Source organism: Megalobrama amblycephala, linkage group LG21, assembly GCF_018812025.1.
Source record: "Megalobrama amblycephala isolate DHTTF-2021 linkage group LG21, ASM1881202v1, whole genome shotgun sequence".
Classification (NCBI taxonomy): Eukaryota; Metazoa; Chordata; class Actinopteri; order Cypriniformes; family Xenocyprididae; genus Megalobrama; species Megalobrama amblycephala.
In genome coordinates, this window is record NC_063064.1 from 15719102 (window position 1) to 15743044 (window position 23943).

General features: G+C 39.7%; 3 protein-coding genes and 1 long non-coding RNA gene across 11 annotated transcripts in view; 3 read left to right on the top strand and 1 right to left on the bottom strand.

The window, feature by feature from the left end:
* The window catches only part of fmoda (fibromodulin a), a 104014-nt gene that overhangs the window by 37770 nt on the left and 42301 nt on the right, over positions 1 to 23943 (bottom strand). For 5 of the 6 annotated variants that reach the window (XM_048172462.1, XM_048172460.1, XM_048172456.1 and 2 more), the window contains one exon: positions 8199 to 8384. The exons of the other annotated variant lie outside the window; for it this stretch is intronic. The gene's annotated coding sequence lies outside the window, so the exon portion shown is untranslated. The remainder of the gene's footprint in view (positions 1 to 8198; positions 8385 to 23943) is intronic. 6 annotated transcript variants of the gene reach the window in all.
* On the top strand, positions 11274 to 11870 carry LOC125256448 (interleukin-10-like). Its single transcript, XM_048172470.1, is given in 2 exon segments — positions 11274 to 11356; positions 11477 to 11870. Coding segments are annotated over 2 exon segments (189 nt in total). The 5' UTR covers positions 11274 to 11280; the 3' UTR covers positions 11590 to 11870.
* Positions 12008 to 13067, top strand: LOC125256447 (interleukin-10-like). The gene is made up of 3 exons (XM_048172469.1): positions 12008 to 12324; positions 12528 to 12584; positions 12824 to 13067. The coding sequence occupies exons 1-3, from the start codon at positions 12157 to 12159 to the stop codon at positions 13040 to 13042; spliced, it is 444 nt and encodes a 147-aa protein (XP_048028426.1). The 5' UTR covers positions 12008 to 12156; the 3' UTR covers positions 13043 to 13067.
* LOC125256449 lies at positions 16412 to 23561 on the top strand. Of its 3 annotated transcripts, XR_007182113.1 has the most exons (4): positions 16412 to 16447; positions 16533 to 16641; positions 21177 to 21239; positions 21310 to 22819. It is a non-coding gene; the product is annotated as an uncharacterized LOC125256449 (long non-coding RNA). The 3 variants fall into 3 exon arrangements; XR_007182112.1 differs by lacking the exon at positions 16412 to 16447 and having other exon boundaries at positions 16456 to 16641; XR_007182111.1 differs by lacking the exons at positions 16412 to 16447; positions 16533 to 16641 and adding an exon at positions 22832 to 23561 and having other exon boundaries at positions 20788 to 21239; positions 21310 to 22111.

Sequence of the window (23943 nt, forward strand, 5' to 3'; positions counted from 1 at the left end):
GAACAAAGAAATTTATACAGGTTTGGAACAACTTGAGGGGGAGTAAATGATGACAGAATTTTCATTCTTGGGTGAACTATCCCTTTAAAACAGCTCAAACATGCATTTTAGTCTAGGACTATAGCTTAAAGGGTTAGTTCACCCAAAAATTAAAAATTCTGTCATTAATTACTCAACCTCATGTCGTTCCACACCCGTAAGACCTTCATTCATCTTCGGAACACAAATTAAGATATTTTTGATACAATCTGATGGCTCAGTGAGGCCTGCATTGCCAGCAAGATCATTTCCTTTTTCAATGCCCAGAAAGGTACTAAAAACATATTTAAAACAGTTCATGTGACTTCAGTGGTTCAACCTTAATATTATAAAGCAACGAGAATCCTTTTTGTGCGCCAAAAATTTACTAAAAATTCAAACTGCCAAACGTTCATTAAAAAGCAGGTTCATTAAAAAGACAATTTCTTCAGTTCAAAATATCATGGAATGACGTTATGAAACGTGGTGAAGTAAAAAGTATGACATTATGCTTTGGAATGTTGTGAAGTGAAAGAAAAGTTTCCCAAAATAAAAATACTCAGGTAAAGAACAGATACCTAAGAATAAAAGTAAAAACACTTTGTCACTGTCACGGTTCATGAATCCGCTGTCTCATTCTGGTGTCTGTGTGTTCTGTAGTGTGTCACCTGATTGTTTGTGTGGGCGTCGCCGCTGATTATCTGATCAGCGGCAGCTGTTTGCAATTACACCTGCCTATATAACGCCTTGTCTTTCGTCTCATGTTTGTCAGATCGTTGTTTGGAGTCCTGGTGTTGTTGTCTCGTGTTTGCTCATGTTGTTTGTTCCTTGGACTGGAGTTCTCGTCGTTGTTTCCTGTTTCCTGTTTCCTCGTTTGGATTGTTCTCTGGATTTCACCCACGGATTACACGGCACTGTTTCATGGACGCACTTCACCAGTCACCATTCATCTGGACTCTTATCGCCCATCGAGGTCCCTGCGTCACCACTCTCCTGCTGTGTTCGTTGTGTTATCTGTGACTGACCATCTGTCTGTGAAGCTCTTAATAAAAGAGATTAACTTGCTATTGCATCCGTCATTATTTACGTGACAGAACGATCTGACCAACTATGGATGCAGCAAGCTCAGCAGCTTTGACGGAGTTCATCAACCACAGCATTTCCCGCATGGACCAACAGCAGGAGTGTATCTCTTCCACCGGACGCGCAGTTCAAGCGCTGGTGACGCAGGTGTCTGAGCTCTTCCAGCAACTTCAACAGCTTCGAGCTCCCACTGCGAGACCCCCACCGCCGATTCCCCCCACGCCGCTGGAGCGGTGGGATCAGCCAGAACCACGCCTTCCTGTCCCTCAGACTTATGCTGGTGAGCCGAACTTTTGTAGAGCGTTCTTGAACAAGTGTTCCCTGCATTTCTCGTTGCAGCCACACACCTTCGAGAGGGAGGAATCCAAGGTGGCTTTTGTGATCACGCTCCTGACAGGGAAGGCAGCATTGTGGGGAACGGCGGTGTGGGAGAACCAGGATCCATGCTGCGCCTCGTTCCAGGCACTCGCCGCCGAGATGAGGAGAGTGTTCGACCGTGCGGTGGCTGGCAAGGACGCTGCCCGACAACTCACCGAACTTAAGCAGGGTAACCGCACGGTCGCAGAATATTCCATCGAGTTTCGCACTCTCGCGGCGGAGTGCCGCTGGAACGAGGAGGCGCAGTGGGATGTGTTCCTGCATGGGTTGGCCGACCGTGTCCATCGAGAAATCTATGTCTTGGATCTTCCTCAGACACTCAACGGACTCATCGATCTCGCGCTGCGAGTGGATGCTCGACTTCAGAGGCTGGAACGTCTAGAATCTGCTAACGCTAAGCCTCATGGAGCGGAGGGCCGGTTGGCCAATACAGCGGACACGGTCGGCTCCTCTTTAGATCCCGAACCCATGCAGGTAGGGAGAGCTCGGCTTTCCCGGGAGGAGAGAGAAAGGCGGAGATCCCAAGGCTTATGCCTCTACTGCGGAGCATCAGGTCACTTCCTCAGGTCTTGCCCAGTAAAAGATCAAGCCCGGTAGTAAATCTGAGGCTACTTTCGGGTGGGATCTCCGCCGAGAAGTCCTCACCATCCACCCTCCTCCCGGTAAGACTGAGATGGGCGACTCACAACATCACCTGCCAGGCACTCATCGACTCCGGGGCTGAGGGGAACTTCATGGACACCAACTTTGCACAACTTAACAGTTTACCCATCATCCCACTCACCCGCCTGATCACTGTCGACGCACTCAATGGACAACGACTTCCCAGCATCTCTCACTCTATGGACTACGTTACTCTCATCTCCTCTGGCAATCACAATGAAGACATTCAGTTCCTCCTCATGGACTCACCTCAGGCACCTGTCGTTCTCGGACACCCCTGGCTCACCAAACACAACCCTCGGATTGACTGGCAGCAGCACACCATCACAGAGTGGAGCACTCTTTGTCACAGGTCTTGTCTGTTGTCTGCTTGTCCCACTGTGTCTGTTTCTGTGTTACAGGAGGAGGCGGTGGATTTGTCTAACGTGCCCGCAGAGTAACAAGACCTGAGGGAAGTGTTCAGTAAGTCCCGGGCTGCTTCTCTCCCTCCGCATCATCCCTATGACTGTGCCATAGATTTAGTACCCGGTAAGTCTCCGCCTAAAGGCAAATTATACTCTCTGTCTGCTCCCGAGAGGGAGGCCATGGAGAAATATATTTCTGATTCTCTGGCAGCGAAATTCATCCGCCCTTCCTCTTCTCCAGCGGGGGCGGGGTTCTTTTTTGTGGGGAAGAAGGATGGGTCTCTGCGACCTTGCATTAATTACCGAGGGCTGAACAACATCACGGTAAAGAATACTTATCCTTTGCCGTTGATGTCTTCAGCCTTTGAGAGGTTGCAGGGAGCATCCGTTTTCACTAAATTGGACTTAAGGAACGCTTATCATTTGGTTCGCATCAGGAAGGGGGATGAATGGAAGACCGCGTTTAACACCCCCAGAGGACACTTTGAATACTTGGTCATGCCCTTCAGGCTGTCCAACAGTCCAGCGGTCTTCCAGGCACTTGTCAATGATGTGTTGAGAGACATGGTCGATCAGTTCATTTATGTCTACCTGGATGACATATTGATATTTTCCTCGTCTCTCCAGGAACATGTTCAACACGTCAGACGAGTGCTTCAGCGTCTGTTAGAGAATGGGCTTTTTGTCAAGGCGGAGAAATGCGAGTTTCATGCACAGTCTGTTTCTTTTCTAGGGTACATCGTCTCGTCTGCGGGAGTTCGCATGGATCCTGACAAGGTTAAGGCTGTGGTGGATTGGCCAAGTCCAGATTCCCGTAAGGCCCTACAGAGGTTTCTGGGATTCGCCAATTTTTACTGGCGTTTTATTCACAATTTCAGCCAACTAGCCGCACCTCTGACCGCCTTGACCTCCCCCAGAACGACCTTCAGGTGGTCAGATGCAGCGGAAGCTGCATTTGCCAAACTGAAGAGCCGCTTCGTTTCGGCTCCCATTCTCATTGCCCCTGATCCTTTGCGTCAGTTCGTGGTGGAGGTCGACGCGTCAGAGGTGGGGGTAGGCACAGTACTATCCCAGCGTTCTCCCACGGACGATAAGATGCATCCTTGCGCGTATTTTTCCCATCGTTTATCTCCAGCCGAACGCAACTATGACATTGGTAATAGAGAGTTGTTGGCAGTCAAATTAGCGTTGGAAGAGTGGCGTCATTGGTTGGAGGGTTCGGGGGTACCCTTTATCGTATGGACAGATCATAAGAACCTTGAGTATATTTGATCGGCTAAAAGACTTAACTCCAGGCAGGCTCGGTGGGCACTTTTTTCCGGACGTTTTGATTTTTCTCTATCGTACCGCCCGGGCTCCAAAAACATCAAGCCCGATTCTTTATCTCGCATTTTTGATCCTTCCGAACGCCCGTCTACTCCCGAGTGTATTCTTCCCGAGACATTAGTGGTCTCTACTCTTACATGGGAGGTCGAATCGAAGGTCCTGTCGGCCTTAGAAGGGGTAACGCCTCCGCCCGGATGCCCACCGAACTGTTTGTTTGTGCCGGAGAAGTTAAGGTCCTGCGTTATCAAATGGGGTCATTGTTCCAACGTGGCTTGTCATCCAGGGGTTAATCGGACCAGGTTTTTGGTTAAGCAACTATTCTGGTGGCCAGCTATGGCTCGTGACATTCGCAGTTTTGTTTTGGCTTGCTCGGTTTGCGCCACTGGTAAGACTTCCAATCGACCTCCAGATGGGTTACTCCAACCGCTGTCTGTCCCTTCGAGACCTTGGTCCCACATTGCGCTAGATTTCGTTACCGCCCTCCCACCCTCCCAAGGGTACACGGTCGTTTTGACCGTGGTGGGCCGGTTCTCGAAGGCGACTCATTTTGTTCCCTTAACCAAATTACCCTCTGCTAAGGAGACAGCGGTTACCGTCGTAGACCACATTTTTTGGTTACATGGCCTCCCGATAGATGTGGTGTCCGACAGGGGTCCCCAATTTGTGTCCAAATTTTGGCAAGAGTTTTGTAGACTGCTGGGGGCGACTGTCAGTCTTTCCTCTGGGTTCCATCCCCAGGCCAATGGGCAGACCGAGAGAGCCAACCAGGATTTCGAGCGAATGTTGCGATGTTTGGCGTCCAAGAATCCTTCCTCCTGGAGCCAACAACTCTTTATGATTGAGTACGCACATAATTCATTACCAGTGTCTTCTACGGGCCTCTCTCCGATTGAATGTAGCATAGGTTACCAGCCACCTGTGTTTCCCAGTCTGGAATCTGAAGTCGCGGTCCCCTCCGCTCACGCCTTTGTCCAGAGGTGCCACCGCACTTGGAGCAGAGCCCGTGAGACTCTGCTGCAGGTGAGGGCGCGCACCAAGGCTAAGACTGATCGCCACCGGTCGAAGCCTCCCGTATACGTTGTTGGTCAAAAAGTGTGGCTTTCTACTAAGAACATTCCGCTCCGCTCTGTTGCCAATAAATTAGCTCCTAAATTCATCGGCCCGTTCCCTGTCACCAAAATCATTAGTCCGGTGGCAGTCCGACTCAAATTACCTCCAGCGTACAGGAGGATTCATCCCGCCTTTCATGTTTCCAAAATTAAACCCGTTTTTCACTCTCATCTTAATCCGCCTACTCCGGTTCCTCCACCGCCGCGACTCGTAGATGGGGAACCTACTTATTCGGTCAATCGCATTCTGGACTCTAGGCGGAGGGGACGCAGATTCCAGTACTTGGTGGACTGGGAAGGTTACGGTCTGGAGGAGAGAAGTTGGGTTCCTGCCAGGGACATCCTGGATCACTCCCTCATCGATGATTACAATCGACAGGTAAGGAGCTCTGGGAACGCCGTGAGGCGTTCCTAGGAGGGAGGGTACTGTCACGGTTCATGAATCCGCTGTCTCATTCTGGTGTCTGTGTGTTCTGTAGTGTGTCACCTGATTGTTCGTGTGGGCGTCGCCGCTGATTATCTGATCAGCGGCAGCTGTTTGCAATTACACCTGCCTATATAACGCCTTGTCTTTCGTCTCATGTTTGTCAGATCGTTGTTTGGAGTCCTGGTGTTGTTGTCTCGTGTTTGCTTGTGTTGTTTGTTCCTTGGACTGGAGTTTTCGTCGTTGTTTCCTGTTTCCTCGTTTGGATTGTTCTCTGGATTTCACCCACGGATTACACGGCACTGTTTCACGGATGCACTTCACCAGTCACCATTCATCTGGACTCTCATCGCCCATCGAGGTCCCTGCGTCACCACTCTCCTGCTGTGTTTGTTGTGTTATCTGTGACTGACCATCTGTGTGTGAAGCTCTTAATAAAAGAGATTAACTTGCTATTGCATCCGTCATTATTTACGTGACAGTCACTGTCCACCACTGTGTCCTATAAAGAGTCACTTTGGATGAGTATAAACCTTTACATATTACTTCCTTATTGCTGCTCCACTCAATGTCACTATAATTGAGAAAATATATATTAAAAAGTGTAACTGAAATGTAGATAGAAATGGATAAATGTGGAAATCATAATCACAAAGTGAACCACTGAAATTATGTTTCAGGTCCCCAATTTAATGATGACTGACATAAAACAACCAGGAACATTTTTATATCCAGTAACAATAAATTATTACAGTGTTTTGGTTATCTTCCTGCTCAATTATTGCAAATTAATTTAGTGTTTCAACATCTTCATATTTTAAACAATGAATTAAAATATTTCACATATTCGTTTCCTCCTTCCTGTGCAAAGAATTCTTACGACAGTCAGTTACCTATTTCAGAGACAGGTTTGATTAGCAAAAATCCAGAGCAACCTTTGTTAGGAAGGACAAAAATAAAACACTGCCTGCAGCATCAGGAAACAGAGCAAGGAAGATCTGAACTTATTTCCTGCCAATGCCATCCAACAGTACCAGAAATTATTAAAGAAAAGCGTTCTATTAGATCATGGTGTGTACTTTCAAAAGCCGAGGAATGCTCGTCACATGATTATGAAATTACCAGTAAACAAACATGATTATATAACACAACAATGTAGTGGCATGCACAGGGTACCCCTTTAATCGTTTAGGTGCCCTTTCGGTCGTAGGCTATTACCCCCTGGAGGGCGATTTGAACCGAGGGGAACGGAATGCCAACCCACCACCCCCACCTGGACTCAGAACTCACTTTTGCCTCTAGCCCAGCGGAGGTCTGTGCACGCCACTGCAACAATGTCTGTAAGAAATCTGCTGTCCTGTTCAGGAAAAAAAAAAAAAAAAAACTAATTCATTTTTGGTCACTAGAGAAAATTTGGTTTACGTAAGCTGCACTGAAAGGTGTAAAAAAACAAAAAACAAAATGACACGACTGAAAAGGAAACTTCTGTCTGCCTTTATCAGATGAAATGAACACAGTCAGCCTTTATCAGATGAAATGAACACATGCAATGATGTAGAGATGGTGGTATAGTGATAATTATGCTCTGAGCTGGTAAACTAAACATCCTAGGTTCAAATTTTAGAAGCTATTTGAACTGAACAGTTATTACTCGACCGAGCCCCTAATACCCAGGAGCTGCAGGTGTACAGTAAGCTGCCTTAACAGAAAAAAAAAAAAAAAGAATAACCAAATGAGGGGATAAAGTAGTGTGTGGTCTTTCTTCCTCATTAGTAATTAAGTAGTTTATTATTCATAAATGTATAAATGGAGGATCATGTGACACTGAAGACTAGCTGAAAATTCAGCTGTCATCACACTACTGTATTTTTGATACAGCCTTGGTGAAGAAGACTTCTTTCAAAAACATAAAAAAAATCTTACCAATGTATTGTATCTTACTAATGTATTAGTAAATGTTGTTAATGGATGCAAACTAATAAATGCTTAATAAGTGCTGTAGAATTATTGTTAATTCTTAGTACATGTTAACTAAAGTAGTTAACTAATGAAATCTTATTCTAAAGTGTTACCAATGAATGAAAGGAATAGCTTAGCTAACACGTGGAAACTCTTGGCAATGTGTTCAGCTCTTCGTCAGGGTGACGAATCATTTCCCTGGCAAAAACAGAGCAAAAAATTTACATCAAACAAAGCCATTTTTAAAGTGGCCTCATTTTTATTGTGTCTGTGGTTTGAGGTTACGTAGTGATTACGAGGATAATGAAATCTGATAACATCTTTTGTTTTGACAGATTTCAGGAGATGATCACAAGGGAATCAGATTACTTAGAAAAGACGTTATGAACAGTTTACAGGTAACATTTTTAAACGTTTTTTCAAAGTGTCTGCAGCATCATAACCTTTGTAGTATCAACTGATCAATTAAAATGTGCCAGATATTACTAAGACTGTCAAAAAAATCAATGATTTATGTATCTTCGCCATTTTTAGGCTACAGAAAGCTGCTGCTTCCTCAGGCAGCTCCTTCACTTTTACATGGATAAGGTCTTTATCAGCTACACCAGCAGTCAATCCCTACATCACAGAACCACCAGCGTCCTGGCCAACTCCTTCCTCAGTATCACCAAGGATCTGCGACTGTGTTTATGTACAAGATACTAGACACTACTCAAAGTTAATGTCTCAGAACATGAATCTTTTCATATGCAAATACTTTCAAATCTGAAGAAAAAAAAAACACCTGTATGAATAATATAATGTTCTCAATGAGGGGCATTTTGGGATGTTTACCTCATATGTTACTTTTTTTTAGCTTTCCCCTCAAAGCTTCTAATCTCTGCCCCCAGTTCAATCCTGTAGAACTGTTGTGGGGCGATGGGTCGTCTGTGTACTCAAGACACGTAAGCGCAGCTGTGCTCATGGGAAAGCAATAATGAACGCAGCCAGATCTTCAACTCCCTGTTTCTCTTGACTTTCCTGTAAAAAGGCAAAAAAAAAAAAAGAGGCTTATCAAAAAAAAAAAAAAATTGGGAATTATTTGAAAAATAAGTAAATTAAAGTAAAAATAGAAAGTAAATGTCATTTAGAAAGTAAATTACAGAATTTTGATTGAATTATCCCTTTAATAATATCTTCCTTTTTCTTTTTTTTTTTCTTTTTCTTTTTTTTTAAAGTCATAGCATGCTTTCTCAGAGATATTGTGATGTTCAAGACATGGTGGTACAGGAATGAATCACCTATAGTCAGTTCTTGGCTCCTCATAATGTAGCTCAAACCAGTACAAACATAGGCATAGGTGATCTGAGGACATGATGACGGTCAAATATCTCTCTGTTTCAGGCTTTCCACAAGATAAAGGTTTCACTGTTCAAATGTGTACAAGTTCCTAATTTTTTTTTCATGCAAAGACCCTCCATTATGTCCACTAACTTTCAGTTATCTCTGCCTATCTGTTAGGCTCGCGTATATGGCTGTTTACCTCAGACATGCCGGAGAGAAAAAAACACCAGTTTTGCATCATGGGTTGGGCTTACCCTACTATTCTTCACACTGAAGCATGATGTGAGGTACAGAAATGCTTGCACAGATGGTGTAATAGTAAGTCATGAAACAGGTTCATGCTTACATTATCCAGTTAATGACAACTAATGAAATTCCATAGTGCTCACTTGTTTCTTGTAATAACCAACACTGAGCTAAAATTCAACAAAGGAAATCAAAGTAAAGAAGCATTTTTCATCATTACAATTATTGTAGTATTGCATTAGCAAAATAAGAAGCAGCTTTCAATAGGCCCAGTTCACTTCACGGTTTTAACATAAACAATACAAAGATGAAGAAACATTTATAACCATTAAACAGATGGCTAGAACTACAATAACAAAGCAATGTCTGAAAATCTTAATTCATACTTGAAAGATGAATTTAATACACAATTTGAGCTGTATAGTGGCATGTTAAAAAACAACCCCTAAGAACTACTTTATATTAAAAGATTGCTTATTGCCCTTGAGATTTTATTTAATTGGGTTATGTCAAATATGTCATTATATATTTTTTATACTCAAGCCATTGTATACTTCTCAATGGGAAATAAATTACAAAATGTAGTTTCGCTGATTGTGCAATATCTATGAAACAGCATGCTCCAAAATGTAGTTTCACTGACTGTGGATTTATTTGCAACATCATTGTGGCCAGCCTGTGGTCAGTTGTAAAAGATGCAGAAGCAGAAGAATGTATTTTGGTGAAATAACTTCAAGTGGCACTTAATTTCAAGAGATCTTCTTGAGAGAGGAAGCAGCTTGACCTAATATGGAATTTATATGCCATAAATATAGCATATAGAAAATCAGTGTAGGCAGATTTGAAGTTGTTTTTAAGTATGGAACTCTGCTCATGAATACCTCATTAAAATGATGTTGCTAAATTTAGGATGTGAGCTGAGGTAAATGTTAGGATGGTGAAGACTTTAAAAAAAAAAAAAACGTAGTTCAGGCATATTCAGGATGTCGTAATAGTGCACATAAGCGTTTGTGGATTTTTACTAGCAAGAGCTGTTGCGAGTGAGTCAAAATACCTAGTTCTTGTTGTGAAATGGTATGGTGAGGCAAAGAAGGTGTCTTTAACATTGCAAACTACAAACCTGATTCCAAAAAAGTTGTACAAAACTGTACAAATTGTGAATAAAAAAGGAATGCAATAATTTACAAATCTCATAAACTTATATTTTATTCACAATAGAATATAGATAACATATCAAATGTTGAAAGTGAGACATTTTGAAATGTCATGCCAAATATTGGCTCATTTTGGATTTCATGAGAGCTAAACATTCCAAAAAAGTTGGGACAGGTAGCAATAAGAGGCCGGAAAAGTTGATTGGGTATAAAAAGAGCCTCTCAGAGTGGCAGTGTCTCTCAGAAGTCAAGATGGGCAGAGGATCACCAATTCCCCAATGCTGCGGCGAAAAATAGTGGAGCAATATCAGAAAGGAGTTTTCAGAGAAAAATTGCAAAGAGTGTGAAGTTATCATCATCTACAGTGCATAATATCATCCAAAGATTCAGAGAATCTGGAACAATCTCTGTGCGTAAGGGTCAAGGCCGGAAAACCATACTGGATGCCCGTGATCTTCGGGTCCCACCATGGGCTCAGGAATACTTCCAGAATCGGTGTACTTGTCGGTGAACACAATCCACCGTGCCATTCGCCGTTGCTGGCTAAAACGCTATAGGTCAAAAAAGAAGCCATATCTAAACATGATCCAGAAGCACAGGCATTTTCTCTGGGCCAAGGCTCATTTAAAATGGACTGTGGCAAAGTGGAAAACTGTTCTGTGGTCAGACGAATCAAAATTTGAATTTCTTTTTGGAAAACTGGGAAGCCATGTCCGGGTACTGAAATGGCCAGTCTGCAGTCCAGATCTTTCACCCATAGAAAACATTTGGTGCATCATAAAGAGGAAGATGCGACAAAGAAGACCTAAGACAGTTGAGCAACTAGAAGCCTGTCCCTGTAGAATGGGACAACATTCCTATTTCTAAACTTGAGCAACTTGTCTCCTCAGTCCCCAGACGTTTGCAGACTGTTATAAAAAGAAGACGGGATGCCACACAGTGGTAAACATGACCTTGTCCCAACTTTTTTGAGATGTGTTGATGCCATGAAATTTAAAATCAACTTATTTTTCCCTTAAAATGATACATTTTCTCAGTTTAAACATTTGATATGTCATCTATGTTGTATTCTGAATAAAATATTGAAATTTGAAACTTCCACATCATTGCATTCTGTTTTTATTCACAATTTGTACAGTGTCCCAACTTTTTTGGAATCAGGTTTGTACATGAAATAACACACACGTCTCTCTATGTTACAGAGGAAATACTTTTCTTGCAAAAATCCCTTTGAGTTTGCCACCATAAAGAACTCATATGAAAAGCTAAGTCTTATACAGCAAATTAATGCTAATAAGACTAACATGTTACATGATCAAAATGATTTTCTACTCTAAAATTGCTTGAAATTAACAAATTATGTTTGAAAACTATTCCAAAGGCTGACAGTATCTTGTTCTCTTTAGATGAAGGAAAAGGGTGTTTATAAAGCAATGGGAGAGCTTGATATGCTCTTTAAGTACATCGAACAGTATCTGGCGTCAAAGAGAGAAAAGCACTAACAGGATGTCACTGTGGATTGGATGGTGGCTGGCCATGATGACATGAGTCAAGTTTGAATATTCTGAAAACAAAGAAAGAATAATGGACAGATCAACCACATACTGTAGGATAAGGCACAAATGGACTTCACCCTTTAACTTATCGCTTGCACATCACCATTCCATCACACTACTTGCTGATGCACTGCAATGCCAGCCTCTTTACCTTCTCTTTCTGGAGTTCTGGAAAATGTCACAATGGCAATGTTTTACATTGAACTAAAACATAGATAGATAGATAGATAGATAGATAGATAGATAGATAGATAGATAGATAGATAGTTCCATCAAAGTTCAGTTTTCCTATATAACTTCTGCAATCCAAAAAAAAGAAAAAGCAACTATGTGATGACACAGTCTAAGAGAAATATGATTGCCAGTAAGTCAACCCCCACCCCCCCACCACCACAGGAAGCTAAGGTAGACTAGGAATGGTATAAAATTCACCCCCAAAGCTCATCTGTACATCTCCTCTCTTCTGGGCTGAATATCAAGAAAGAGCCAAGAACAAAGAAAAAGAACTGAAGAATGATTTTCTCTAGAGTCATCTTTTCTGCTATGGTCATGCTTCTGCTTTCTGAAAGTGCTCAGTGCAGAAGAGTTGACTGTAAGTCTGAATGTTGCTCATTTGTGGAGGGCTTTCCTGTGAGGCTGAAGGAGCTCCGTTCTGCATACAGAGAAATACAGAGGTTTTATGTGAGTATATCTAGAATGGTTTTATATATATATATATATATATATATATATATATATATATATATATATATATATACACAAGTACATTTAGACTCATTGCATGAAGTCTGTGCTTTTCAAATTCCAATCTGCAAGGCATTTCTGCTTTGTGCTACACTGAGATTTGAGGTTCTAATGAATTTGTTTACATTTGTTCTTCTCAGGAGTCCAATGACGACTTAGAACCATTATTAAACGAGAACGTGCAACAGAACATCAATGTAAGTGACAAGCTCCATAACATTTACTCCTACAGCATTATACCATCAATTATTCAAATTTAAAATTAACAACAGAAGTAGTACTGTTGTTTTTCATACTGAAGGTTTTGTGCAAGACGTGCAAACCAAACTAAAAGCTCGCCTAACATCTTGCACCTGCACATTGCTACGGCAGTACCAAAGTGTGATAACTGTAGGAGTCTGAAACAGCTCATTTACCTCATATATCTGATCCACAGAGTCCTTATGGATGCCATGTCATGAACGAGATCCTGCGCTTCTACTTGGAGACCATTCTGCCAACAGCTGTCCAGAAGAACCACTTGCACCCGAAAACACCCATCGACTCCATTGGAAGTATATTTCAAGATCTCAAGCGGGATATGGTCAAATGTGTAAGTCCATCTTTTGGTCCTTATGAAATTAGTTTAAAGGATGATTTAAGAGAAAAGATTTGATCTCTCTGACAAAACTGACAAACACAGCTAAAACCAACCCCAATCCGAACCCCTAAAACCTTCTGGTTGACCATAAAATCAGTGTAGGCAGATTTGAAGTTGTTTTTAAGTATGGAACTCTGCTCATTAATTTTAAATGCTTATTTGGTTTGAAAAATAACTATCCTAAGTGTAAATCCTGGAAACTGTATGGATAATAATTATAAAAGAATTGTTTTTTTTTTTTTTAAATGGTTTTAAAGGTATTATAGCAAGTCACACTGCTTTTTTTGTTGTCTACCCTTTTACACATCAGATCAGCTCTATTACAGATTAGGGCTGGGTAAAACGTATCGATTTCTCGATTTTAATCGATTCTCATTTTTATGAACCGATATAGATTCTTAAATCCCAAGAATCGATTAGTCTAGTCTGTTTTCAGTTGAATGAACAGAACATGTAGCGTGCCTCCCATCCAATAAATCGCAATAATCTTTGTGCTTTGTTACTTTTGATATGTAGCAAGGTCTCAGATTTCAACTTACGTCCATCTTATTATGAGATTCAAAAAAAATAAATACCGTTTTGGTGCTGTTTATTGTGGCGTGACAGATCGCTGTAGCGCTTCAGTTAAAGAGAAGCTCAGCACGGAGCGCATGTGAACATCCTCTCCTCCAATTTAATACCAGTTACAGCACAAAATAAACACGAATAAACATCTGAATGCATGTTAAAAGATACAGATTACAATTTACCGAAATCCGTATCATGTCTCATTTAATAGCTCAATCAGTGTTTCAACCTTGGAAAGACGTCAATAAAACAGCTTTTAAACAATGTCACAAAGTCACAATGACCTCAGAAAAATCATATTCAGTGACCATAAACTCATTAGTCAGCTAGAAAAATGAACACTAGAGAGCAGCATTCTGATAAATATATGCACTGTTGCATATACATTATAATTTTTAATGTTCTTCAATATTTAATGCATGTTTGAATAAATGACAGCCACGATTTAAATGTTTATATATATGAAAAAAAATAAATGGAGTAGAAATATGATTATGTAATTCTAAATTTTATTTATTATTGAAAAAAACATCATTCAGTGTAATTTAAGTGTTTGTATATTAAGTTAATTTTAACCTTGAATATTATAGTAATGTAGTACCAAGTGACTCCCATGTGTAGTTTGCAGCAAAACCATGGGCTAGTTGACTAGTAAATTACAAGCCTTTAAAAAAAAAAAAAGAAAGAAAGAAAAACAAATCAGCCAGTGTGGCATTAGGGCGGCAAAACTCCAGATTTTGAATGGTCTCCTTTTCATCCTCTCTTGTAGATGCTTCATGACTGTCCCAAAGCTAGACGAGAGGTGGAAATGCACTGGCGGGCTTCCTCCTGTACCCACATCGTCAGAATTGTTGACGTCTATGAAAATCTCTACCAAAACAGGAAGTGCCTTCTTATTGTAATGGAGTGGTGCGTCATCAACTTTTGCTGTCTTCAGTACAGATATCAAAATGCCCTGTTTTTTGTGGTCATTTCTATATTTTCCCTTTTTTTTTTCAAAGATTATTTTTTTGCCTTTATATATATATAATATAGCTGGGATTTGAACTTGGGTTGCAATGTTGGCACGCTGCCCACAATCAGCGCTGACATATTTCACTTTCTTTTTGGTCAACTTTCCATTCATAAGCAATTAACCATTCTGTGAATCTGAATGTTCCATTCACAAACAGTTCACCTAGAGCAACCCTAGATTAGGTTATTTGCTCCATGGTAAATGCTGATCGGCACTATGATCAGGCACTATCTATATTCCCGGATAATCACAACTTGTTATTAAACCTGTAACCTTTGCTGTTGTGGCCCTTATTCTTAACCATCCGGGGGTATAAAGCATATTAATACAATCATCAGGCATTTGTTTCTGCCATAATAGTTAAATGATGTTTGACAAAGAGTTTTTATATATCAGTACAGTCATTGAGTGCGTTTACATGCACCTCATAATGCAATTATAATGGGATTTTGGCAATATTGCGATTAAACTTTACCTCATGTAAATGCAATTCTTCAGTTTAAAGTAATGCGATTTAAGCTCATAATCATAGTAAACATAATCGTATTAAACTAGGTGGTATACACCGATTTTAATTGCAATAAACAGGCATGTAAACACCTTAATTGCATTATCCCTGCTCTGACCACAGGATGTACAAGTGTTCACACAACTTCATGAATAAACTCCGTGACATTATTCTGAAGTTTTCTCTTAACCAAATTGCTAACCAAGATGCACACCAGTAATGTTTTTTTCTAATGTACATTGATAAATGCTACTTAAATATCCTAATTGAACTAAGGTCTAATTCTGACTAATTCAGGCCTGGTTTAAAAAAGGTAATTCGGCCTGCACGTTTAAATTTTTTTCCACTCCTGCCCTCAAAATAAAATGAGTTTGAAAAACTGTTCTGAACTATGCCTTTTAACAAAGTTGTGTCTTTTTTTCTCAGTCAGTCAGTAATTCTTAGCATCAATTTTTCCAGCTTCTGTTTAGGAAGTGAACAGGGGGTGACGTGGAAGTGAAAATCAGGAAGGGTGATTACCTTTGAGGTGTGGTACTAAGAACATGAAGATGAATAATTTCTTGTACAGTGGCATCCCTAGTGAAAAAAGTATACTTTATTGTATTTTAAATATATTACCTTTTACTATAATACATTGCAAATATACTAACAAAAAATCTTTAAATATATAAAAAAGTATATAGTATCATATTTTCACAATACAACTTTTAACACTTTAAAATAATTGTACTTTAGTATATTTTCTAAAACATATATTTTAGAAAAATAAGTTTAGTTTATTTTTTAAAAGTGTATTTATTTGCACTTTATAAAAATATATTTGAGGTATATTTTAACTGTGTGCTGAAAATGATCATTGTAACAATGCACTGAAAGTATATTTTTTTTTAAAATACATTATTTAATATCCTGAAGTTGTATTGTATCTAAAGTTAAATTTGATTATATTTTTTAAGTTTACTTATTCATGTTTGGAATTCATTTTATTACATGTGCTTATTTATTTCAATATGACTAATGCATTACAAGCCCATTTAATATATGCACTGTAGCCTACAATTTCCAAATATGAGTAAATATGTTTATTAAGTTTACACTGGCAGAATCATTTTACAATTATACACACAAATCTATATTGAACAACACACCAGCAGCACAAGTAACGTTACATGCAAAAAAATATGTTGAGTGGTTAAACTTGAGACTTCGGAATTCAAATGTCTCTTCAACTTGGTCTGTGACCAATCAAATTTTGTTGCTCACTGCCTTCAGCCAATCAGAGCTGCTGACGTCACGGTACTCGTCTGAATCCCCTCTTTCAGTCACTCAGGTGAAGTATAATGTCGCAATGTATAATTTATTTAATAAAACACTGAAAGCGCAATACATCGCTCAATCTTGGAAATTCTGACCAGTTCAATCAAGTGATATCGCAGTCTGACCTTGATGGCGACAACAGCCGGCTAGGAATTTAATGGCCTACGCGATCCTGAAAGAACCGGAGAAAAGTGCTGCTATTTGGAGGTAAGTTGTAGTCTACCAGTTAACAACCTTTATTTTATTTTCTTTAACAAACGGAGAGCGATATTTTGGCTTGAGTTTGTGAGTTTGTGTGTGGTGGTTTATGGCGCGTTTGTATGCAGCACCAAAACATTCATATGATTGGTCAAATCGGCACGTATTCTGGACGATATTAATTCATAAAGTGTTGTATGCTTGACTATGTACTGAAAACAATATCGACATGCTGATATAGTTCCCTGCTGCTAATCCTTATTTACTGTACAAAAATAGTATTGGTTCAATGTAGGATTCAGACAGACTATTGTAAACGTGAATAAAAAGTTGAACATGCTGATGAAAAAGTACCTCACTGCATACAGTCAAGACAAATCACCTGTAACGTTACCGGGAATATATGAATTATTACCATCTCCAATCTACAAATAGCACACAAAACCCGTTAAGCCCTCAGAAATTTATTTTGAGGTGCAGCTATTCATATTATCAATAGAGTGGTTTCACTGGTTAGCAGTAATCCTGTTGACACCTCACCTGAATATGTTTGATGTCTTCGACGTTGTAAGGATTTATCTTTTTGGCTTTATCTTCGGAATGCAGACTAGTAAACATTATGAATACTTTTACTTAGTTCTGTTAATGTCAAACAACTCCTGACTCCTGAAATAGCAGCGAAGAGGATGTACAACTGGCTAAATGCGCGCGAAAAGGCTTCTGTGCAGTTCGAAGGAACCGCCCGACTGATTCAGACGATAACGGTCGATTCCGTCGATTATTCAGACCGGTGTTGTGCCGATTCAAAAAGAGTAATTTATTCCCAAATCAGATATAGTTTGTTCTGCCTTGTAAACGGCCACGTCTTTATCGTCAAACTATCGTCCAGTGTCAGAAATGTAAAATATAAGAACTTCGCAACATAACACTGATACAGTAAATACTGATACAAGCAGCCTCCATCGCTACTGAGATATATAGTTTAACCAATAGCATTTTTGTTTATAGCTATATGTTACATTTGTATATAGCTATATGTTTTTGTTTATAGCTTATATGTTTATAGCTACTCTGCTGTTTATCACTTTAATAAAACACAGTCGGAGGACAAAAGAGTGAGATTAAATAAATGTAGCTACTAACAAGCTCTGCCACTGATGGAAAAATATAGTAAAGGGAAAAAGAATAACCAGAGCCCCTGCTGAGAAAAACAAAACAAAAAAAAAAACAGCATATGCTGGGTAAGGTAGGTTTTGAAGCTGGTATGCTGGTCCTATGCTGGTCCATGCTGGTCCTGAACCAGCATAGGACCAGCATGGACCAGCACTGGACCAGCATAAACTAGCTCAAACCAGCATACCAGCTTCAAAACCTACCCTAACCAGCGAGAGGCCACAGATAGCCTATAATCACAATTAAAATATGAATAGATTATTAAGTATTAGAAACAATTGCTCAGAAAGGATAGTGAAAGTGTGCACTTTAATTGCGAGATGTGACTAGAGTCAACAGCAAGACCAGTTGTCTAAAAGAGACACTCAGGATGGATTAATTTTGTATGTATGTTATTTTTGTATTATTTGTTATTATTAGTATTATATTGCAATTCATTGTACAGCACTTTGGGCAACTGCTGTTGTATTAAATTGTGCTTTATAAATAAATAAAGAAGATGATGTAGGCCTTTAGCTTTCACAACCCAAATTCAGAAGTTTTGCATGCAAGAATGAAAGAGGAGAACAATAGTCTTAACGTAGATGTTCCTCTTAGCTTAAATGGATAGTTCACCCCTAAAAGAAAGTTCTATTTGTTCCAAACCTATATGGATTTCTTTCTTCTGTTGAACACAAAAGAAGATATTTTGAAGAATATGTGTAACCAAACAGCTGATGTGCCTCATTGACTTTGGCCCCATTGATAAAGTAAATGAGAGGTTTGAAGAGGTAAGTTAATATGAGAATATTAAAAAAAAGAAACTCCACAAAGACTTGTGAAAATAAAGATCAGAAGCTGTTCATACTAGGATTGGTGGTGTACATAAATCTACATGTTTAAATGAGACACAGGCAGTTGGGTTTTTTGGTGTTTTAATCCAAAGTTGAAGCAGATCAAGACATACATACAACAGTTAGATACTAAAAACGACGTATATCTGTCTTTCCCTGTTAGTATAAATTTCTGTGGGAATTCTAGTTTGATTTTCAACTTGCCTGATACTGTGGACTTTGCTTTGAGAAATGAATGCACGAGGGATGGGAAACATCTTTCAAAGAACCGGCTAAAATGATGCATTATTTGCAAGAGGGGCACTAACATTGTTTAGGATATATCTGCTGTTTGAGTGATAACAAGTGATAGTGATAACGCAAGTGATAACAAGCATCACCTGGGAGGCGCACCGGCCTCGCGCCGTTCCCTCACGGCTCTCGCCCGCCCTGGTCGCCACAGTGTTATTTTGTGGAAAATATTCTGTGGCACAATACAAAAATTGAAAAACTATGTGACAAGCAGGGCGGGCGAGAGCCGTGAGGGAACAGCGCGAGGCCGGTGACGCAAGTGATAACGAGCATCACCTGGGAGGCGCATCGGCCTTGAGTCTCTCACGGAGGAGCTCCGGAGGCATAAAAGGAGGAGCGACGTCAGTGAAGGACGAGAGAGGACCAGGCCTGGACTTTATTTTATGTTTTATTATGTTTGTGTGGCCGGCAGACGTCCGCGAGGGTCTGCCGGCATTACTTTCGTTTTGTTCTTTGTTTATTTTATATTAAAGTTACGTTGAATGTTCGCCGGTTCCCGCCTCCTTCTTCCCATATTTACGAACTGTTACAAACTATATAAACGGCACTGAGATCTGCCCCACTAACTCTCACAACATGCACAATGAAAACGGAGCACCCAAACTGAGATACCTGCGTCTGGATGGCAATCACTTGATTCCTCTTGTGCCCTTTGATGTCATAATGTGCTTCAGACACCTCCATGCTATAGTAATATAAGACGTTATGAGTGATGAACAGATTTATGCATGCCTGTGCACAACCAGGGGTCTCATTTATAAAACTGTGCGTAGGATCCCTACTAAAAGTGTACGTACGCGCAAAAGCTAGATTCTGCATACGCACAAAAAAAATCAGATTTATAAAACCATGCGTACGCCAGAACCTGCGCACAAATCCCTTTATAAATCCCAGTCAGCGGAAGATTGTGCGTACGTGCATCTCCACCCTGTCTCCTCCCCGAAATCACCATATATGGAGCTTACGACGCCTAGTTTTACTATGCATAACCTCATCTGCATATCATTTCCATACACGTTCCCAACCACGTGACACCATGGTTAACACCGTCAAAGGTACAAGACATTGGAAAATATTAGATATGGACTATAAATGCCATTTGTGCCACAGATTATATTGATAAAGATCATCCAGTATCCTCTTTATGTTTTAGAATAAATATATCAAAATATCCATAAAAACAAAATTGTATAAAATACTTCAGATAAAGGTTTTAGAATAGAGTTGATTCATTCATTTCCACTGGCCAAATAGTATTTGAATAGTTTTAAACAATTCAAATCAAATGGATGCAGTTTTGCTGATGAGGTGAACATATCTTTTAGGAAGTTTATAGGCTATTTTTAGTGGAAACAGATTGGCCTACTTATTTATTGCAGTGTAAATACAATTGTCTGACTCGGCGCGTCACTGACAAAGGATTTTAAAAAGAAAACACGCAAATCTTACCGTTTTCCTCAAATTATATCCTTCAAATGGTAATTGTTTGAAGATCCTACACGACATCAACACCTCCTGCAGCTGTGGCTGTACAGTAAGATATCATTGGACCTATTCAAACTGGACAACGGACCGTTCGACCACCGAATCCAGCAGTGTCTTCCATAATATCGAAGTTAAGTGTGCATCACTGATCGTCAAAAAAAATATTTTGTCATAACATCTGCAGTTTAGTTTAAAGAGGAATTATTGTGCTCCCAGCGCTCCTCGCTGTCATAAAACAGCGTGTCACTGGAAAAGTGATCGAAAGTAGCACATCTACTATCTCAATTCATATCACTTTTGTCTCCAGAATGTGCGTTCGCACGGCTCAAAGTTTGCTTAAAGGTGCGCACATTCTCCCGTCAAGTTTGTTTTTATAGATCACAACCTTTGCGCGGGAACTGGCGTACGCACGCTTCCAGCCCCGTTTTGTGCGTACGCACGCTTTATAAATGAGACCCCAGGCCTTCCTGTCTACTTGACAGTACTGATTGAATCAAACAGTACCAGAGAAAGTAAGGAATTAAGAACAAATGGCAATGCTTTTTTTTTTTTTATCCTAAACGTTCAGGAATGTTTCAGTGTGTAACCTAAAAACCTTCAATGCCTTGTATTTATTGAATTTCCTGTCTTGAATACAACTGAGCATGAGTATTCTGCATTAAACGTTTCTATGTGATTATACAGAACAGAAGCAGCAACAATGGCTGAGTGGAATTAATTAAACCCTAAAAATAAAGGTACATTAACTGACTGTTACAACAGAGATGGCACGGAGGCAGATGTAAAAGCAACAAGGATGTTTTATTGATATCAGCAGAGATGCAGGTGAGTATATAGCAATGATGATAGCAGAATGAGTGGCAGAGAGATAATACTGTCCTTTTGTTAATTGTAGAATGGAGAATGAAGACGACGCTGGAGACTGGAGACTGGGAACACTCACACACTGAAGGGAAGGCACACAAGGAGGACTGGAGATGTTGGAGACAGGTAAGTATCGAGCTGGAGTCCTTAAGGTAAGCATTCATGTGACTGAAGTGCAAACGAGACCAGACAGTGAGTGTGTGTGAGTGTGACCCTGCGTTCCAATGTCCATACTATCCATCCTAAATAGTATGTGAGATTAAAATAAGTGTGTCCCAAAGTGTAGTATGTTGAAAAGAGTATGCCAAAAGTCCCCGGATGGTCTACTATTTCCTGCAGATTTTCGTGGTGTGGATCAATTGATGCGTCCCAATGTCCATACTATCCATCCTAACTAGTATGTGAGATTACAAAAAGTGTGTCCCAAAGCATAGTATGTTGAAAAGTGTATGCCAAAATTCCCCGGATGATGTACTATTTCCGGTAGATTTTCGAAGTGTTGATCCGTGCACACTTTATCGGCTCGTGTTGCCCATAATCTCTTGCGTTTGGGGGAGGAGTTTAAGATCCATAAGGTGAACAAACATGACGGACGAACGTGTTAACAATGTGAATGTGTCATCATCAGCGTTTAAATGTAAAAGTGCATACATTTATAAAGCAAATAGCCTAATTTATTGTCATTTGTCACTGTTGTGCTAATATTAGGCCTAATTAAAATACGTCTTATATTTTGTAGGGTCAGATGAACACACTGAACATCTAATTACTTGGCGAACTACCAATGATGCTGTTTTCACGGGCAAGAGAAACGCTGCTATAAAAGGATTCGAGTGAGTAATGACCTTAGATTGATATGTTGCATTTTATGTGGATCTATGGTTAGGATAGGCAGGATATATAATTAGAATCGACATTGCTTAATGCAATAGTCAAATCGCGAAGGCTGTGATGTAATTAAATAAATAAAACTTTCCGCGTCAGTGAGTTTGTTTGTTTGCGCACGGCAAAGGAAGTATACATTAAACTCAAATGTAGCAGAGAGACTAGCATTGCTTCTCATTTCAAGTGTTATATGTTGTGTCAGTGGAATTATGTTAAATAAATCGTATCAGGCTAACGTTAACGATATTTAACATGTTAAATGAGCCTACATGGTATGTCTATAACCTGGTAAAACAAAAACCTGGGGAAAATCAAACCAATCATTGTAGAATAATTATAGCCATTCAAGTCATCTGGTAAAAAAAAATCATTTTTTTCCCATAACGTATATGCCTAACACACACACAAAAAAAAATCATCGCAATGTCCGTTTTTTTTCTATATTGTGCAGCCCTAATTTATCTCTTTTGTCTGTCCTTAAGAACTTTTATAGAGCAGAGAAATCTGCAGGGCAAAAAAAAAGAAATGGGAGAACCTTAAGCAGAAGTACAAAGTAATTTTTTTTTTGTTTGTTTGTTTACTTGTATTTGTGATTGTGAACGACTTTATTTTCATGCTATTCATTTATTTATTTTGCTTGTTGTTTGCTTGTTACTTGATTGTTACAGGACCTTAAGTGTCCACAGACCGGGGTCAGCACAGAGGGTGGGGAATCTACAGCAGCCTCCTGGAAGTGGTATGGGGTGATGGATGCTGCATTAGGGTGTAAGCCGTCCATCACCCCACCACTGCTCATCCAGTCTGGCAGCAAGGATATTGTCAATAGTTCCTCATCCTCTGTTGCTGGCCCATCTGATTTGGCACCAACAAACAGGAAGAGAAGAAGCGAAGGGGACCTTTTGACATACCTCAAGGAGATGGAAGAAAGAGGCAAAGAGAGAGGAAGAAGCCCAGCAGAGAGAGGAAAGAAGAACAAGAGAGTTGGAAGAGAGAGAGACAAGACGATATGAAGAGACAAAACAGAGAGAGGAAGAAGCCAGGAGGAGAGAGGACGAGTTCAGGGTGAGAATGCTGAGGAGAGAGGAGATGAGGGATGAAGAAATGAGACGGAGGGATGCAGAGATGAGGAGAGAAGTTGCAGCAAGAGAGGAGACGTTCCTCAGTTTAATGGAAGTCCTTGCCAAATCACTTTCCAAAAATGATTGATTTATTATGATTTTATGTTTTTTTTTATGGTTTTATACATTATGTATTGATTTTTATTATTTATTGACTGTTTTTCACCTTGTTTTTGCTATGAAGTAGTGCTGATGCTGATACAGCACACAACAAAGTACTTTAAAGAAGTATCTCAGCATTTAAGTTAATCTGTCTGAAAATAAACAAATTAACAGCTAAAAATTTGCGGCTTTATGTGGTGTGCTTAACAGTTTATTTGTTTTATATATATATATATATATATATATATATATATATATATATATATATACTAACATTCAAAGTATGGGGTCAGTAAGATTTTTTTAATGTTTTAAAAGAAGTATCTTCTGCTCACCAAGCCTGCATTTATTTGATTAAACAACAATTAATACAAACAAAAACAGTGATACTGTGAAATATTATTCCAATTTAAAACAGCTGTTTTCTATGTGAATATATAGTAAAGTGTAATTTATTTCTGTGATCAAAGCTGATTTTCAGCATCATTACTAGTCTTCAGTTCACTGATCCTCAGAAACAATCTAATATTATGATTTGATGCCATTCAGAAACATTTATG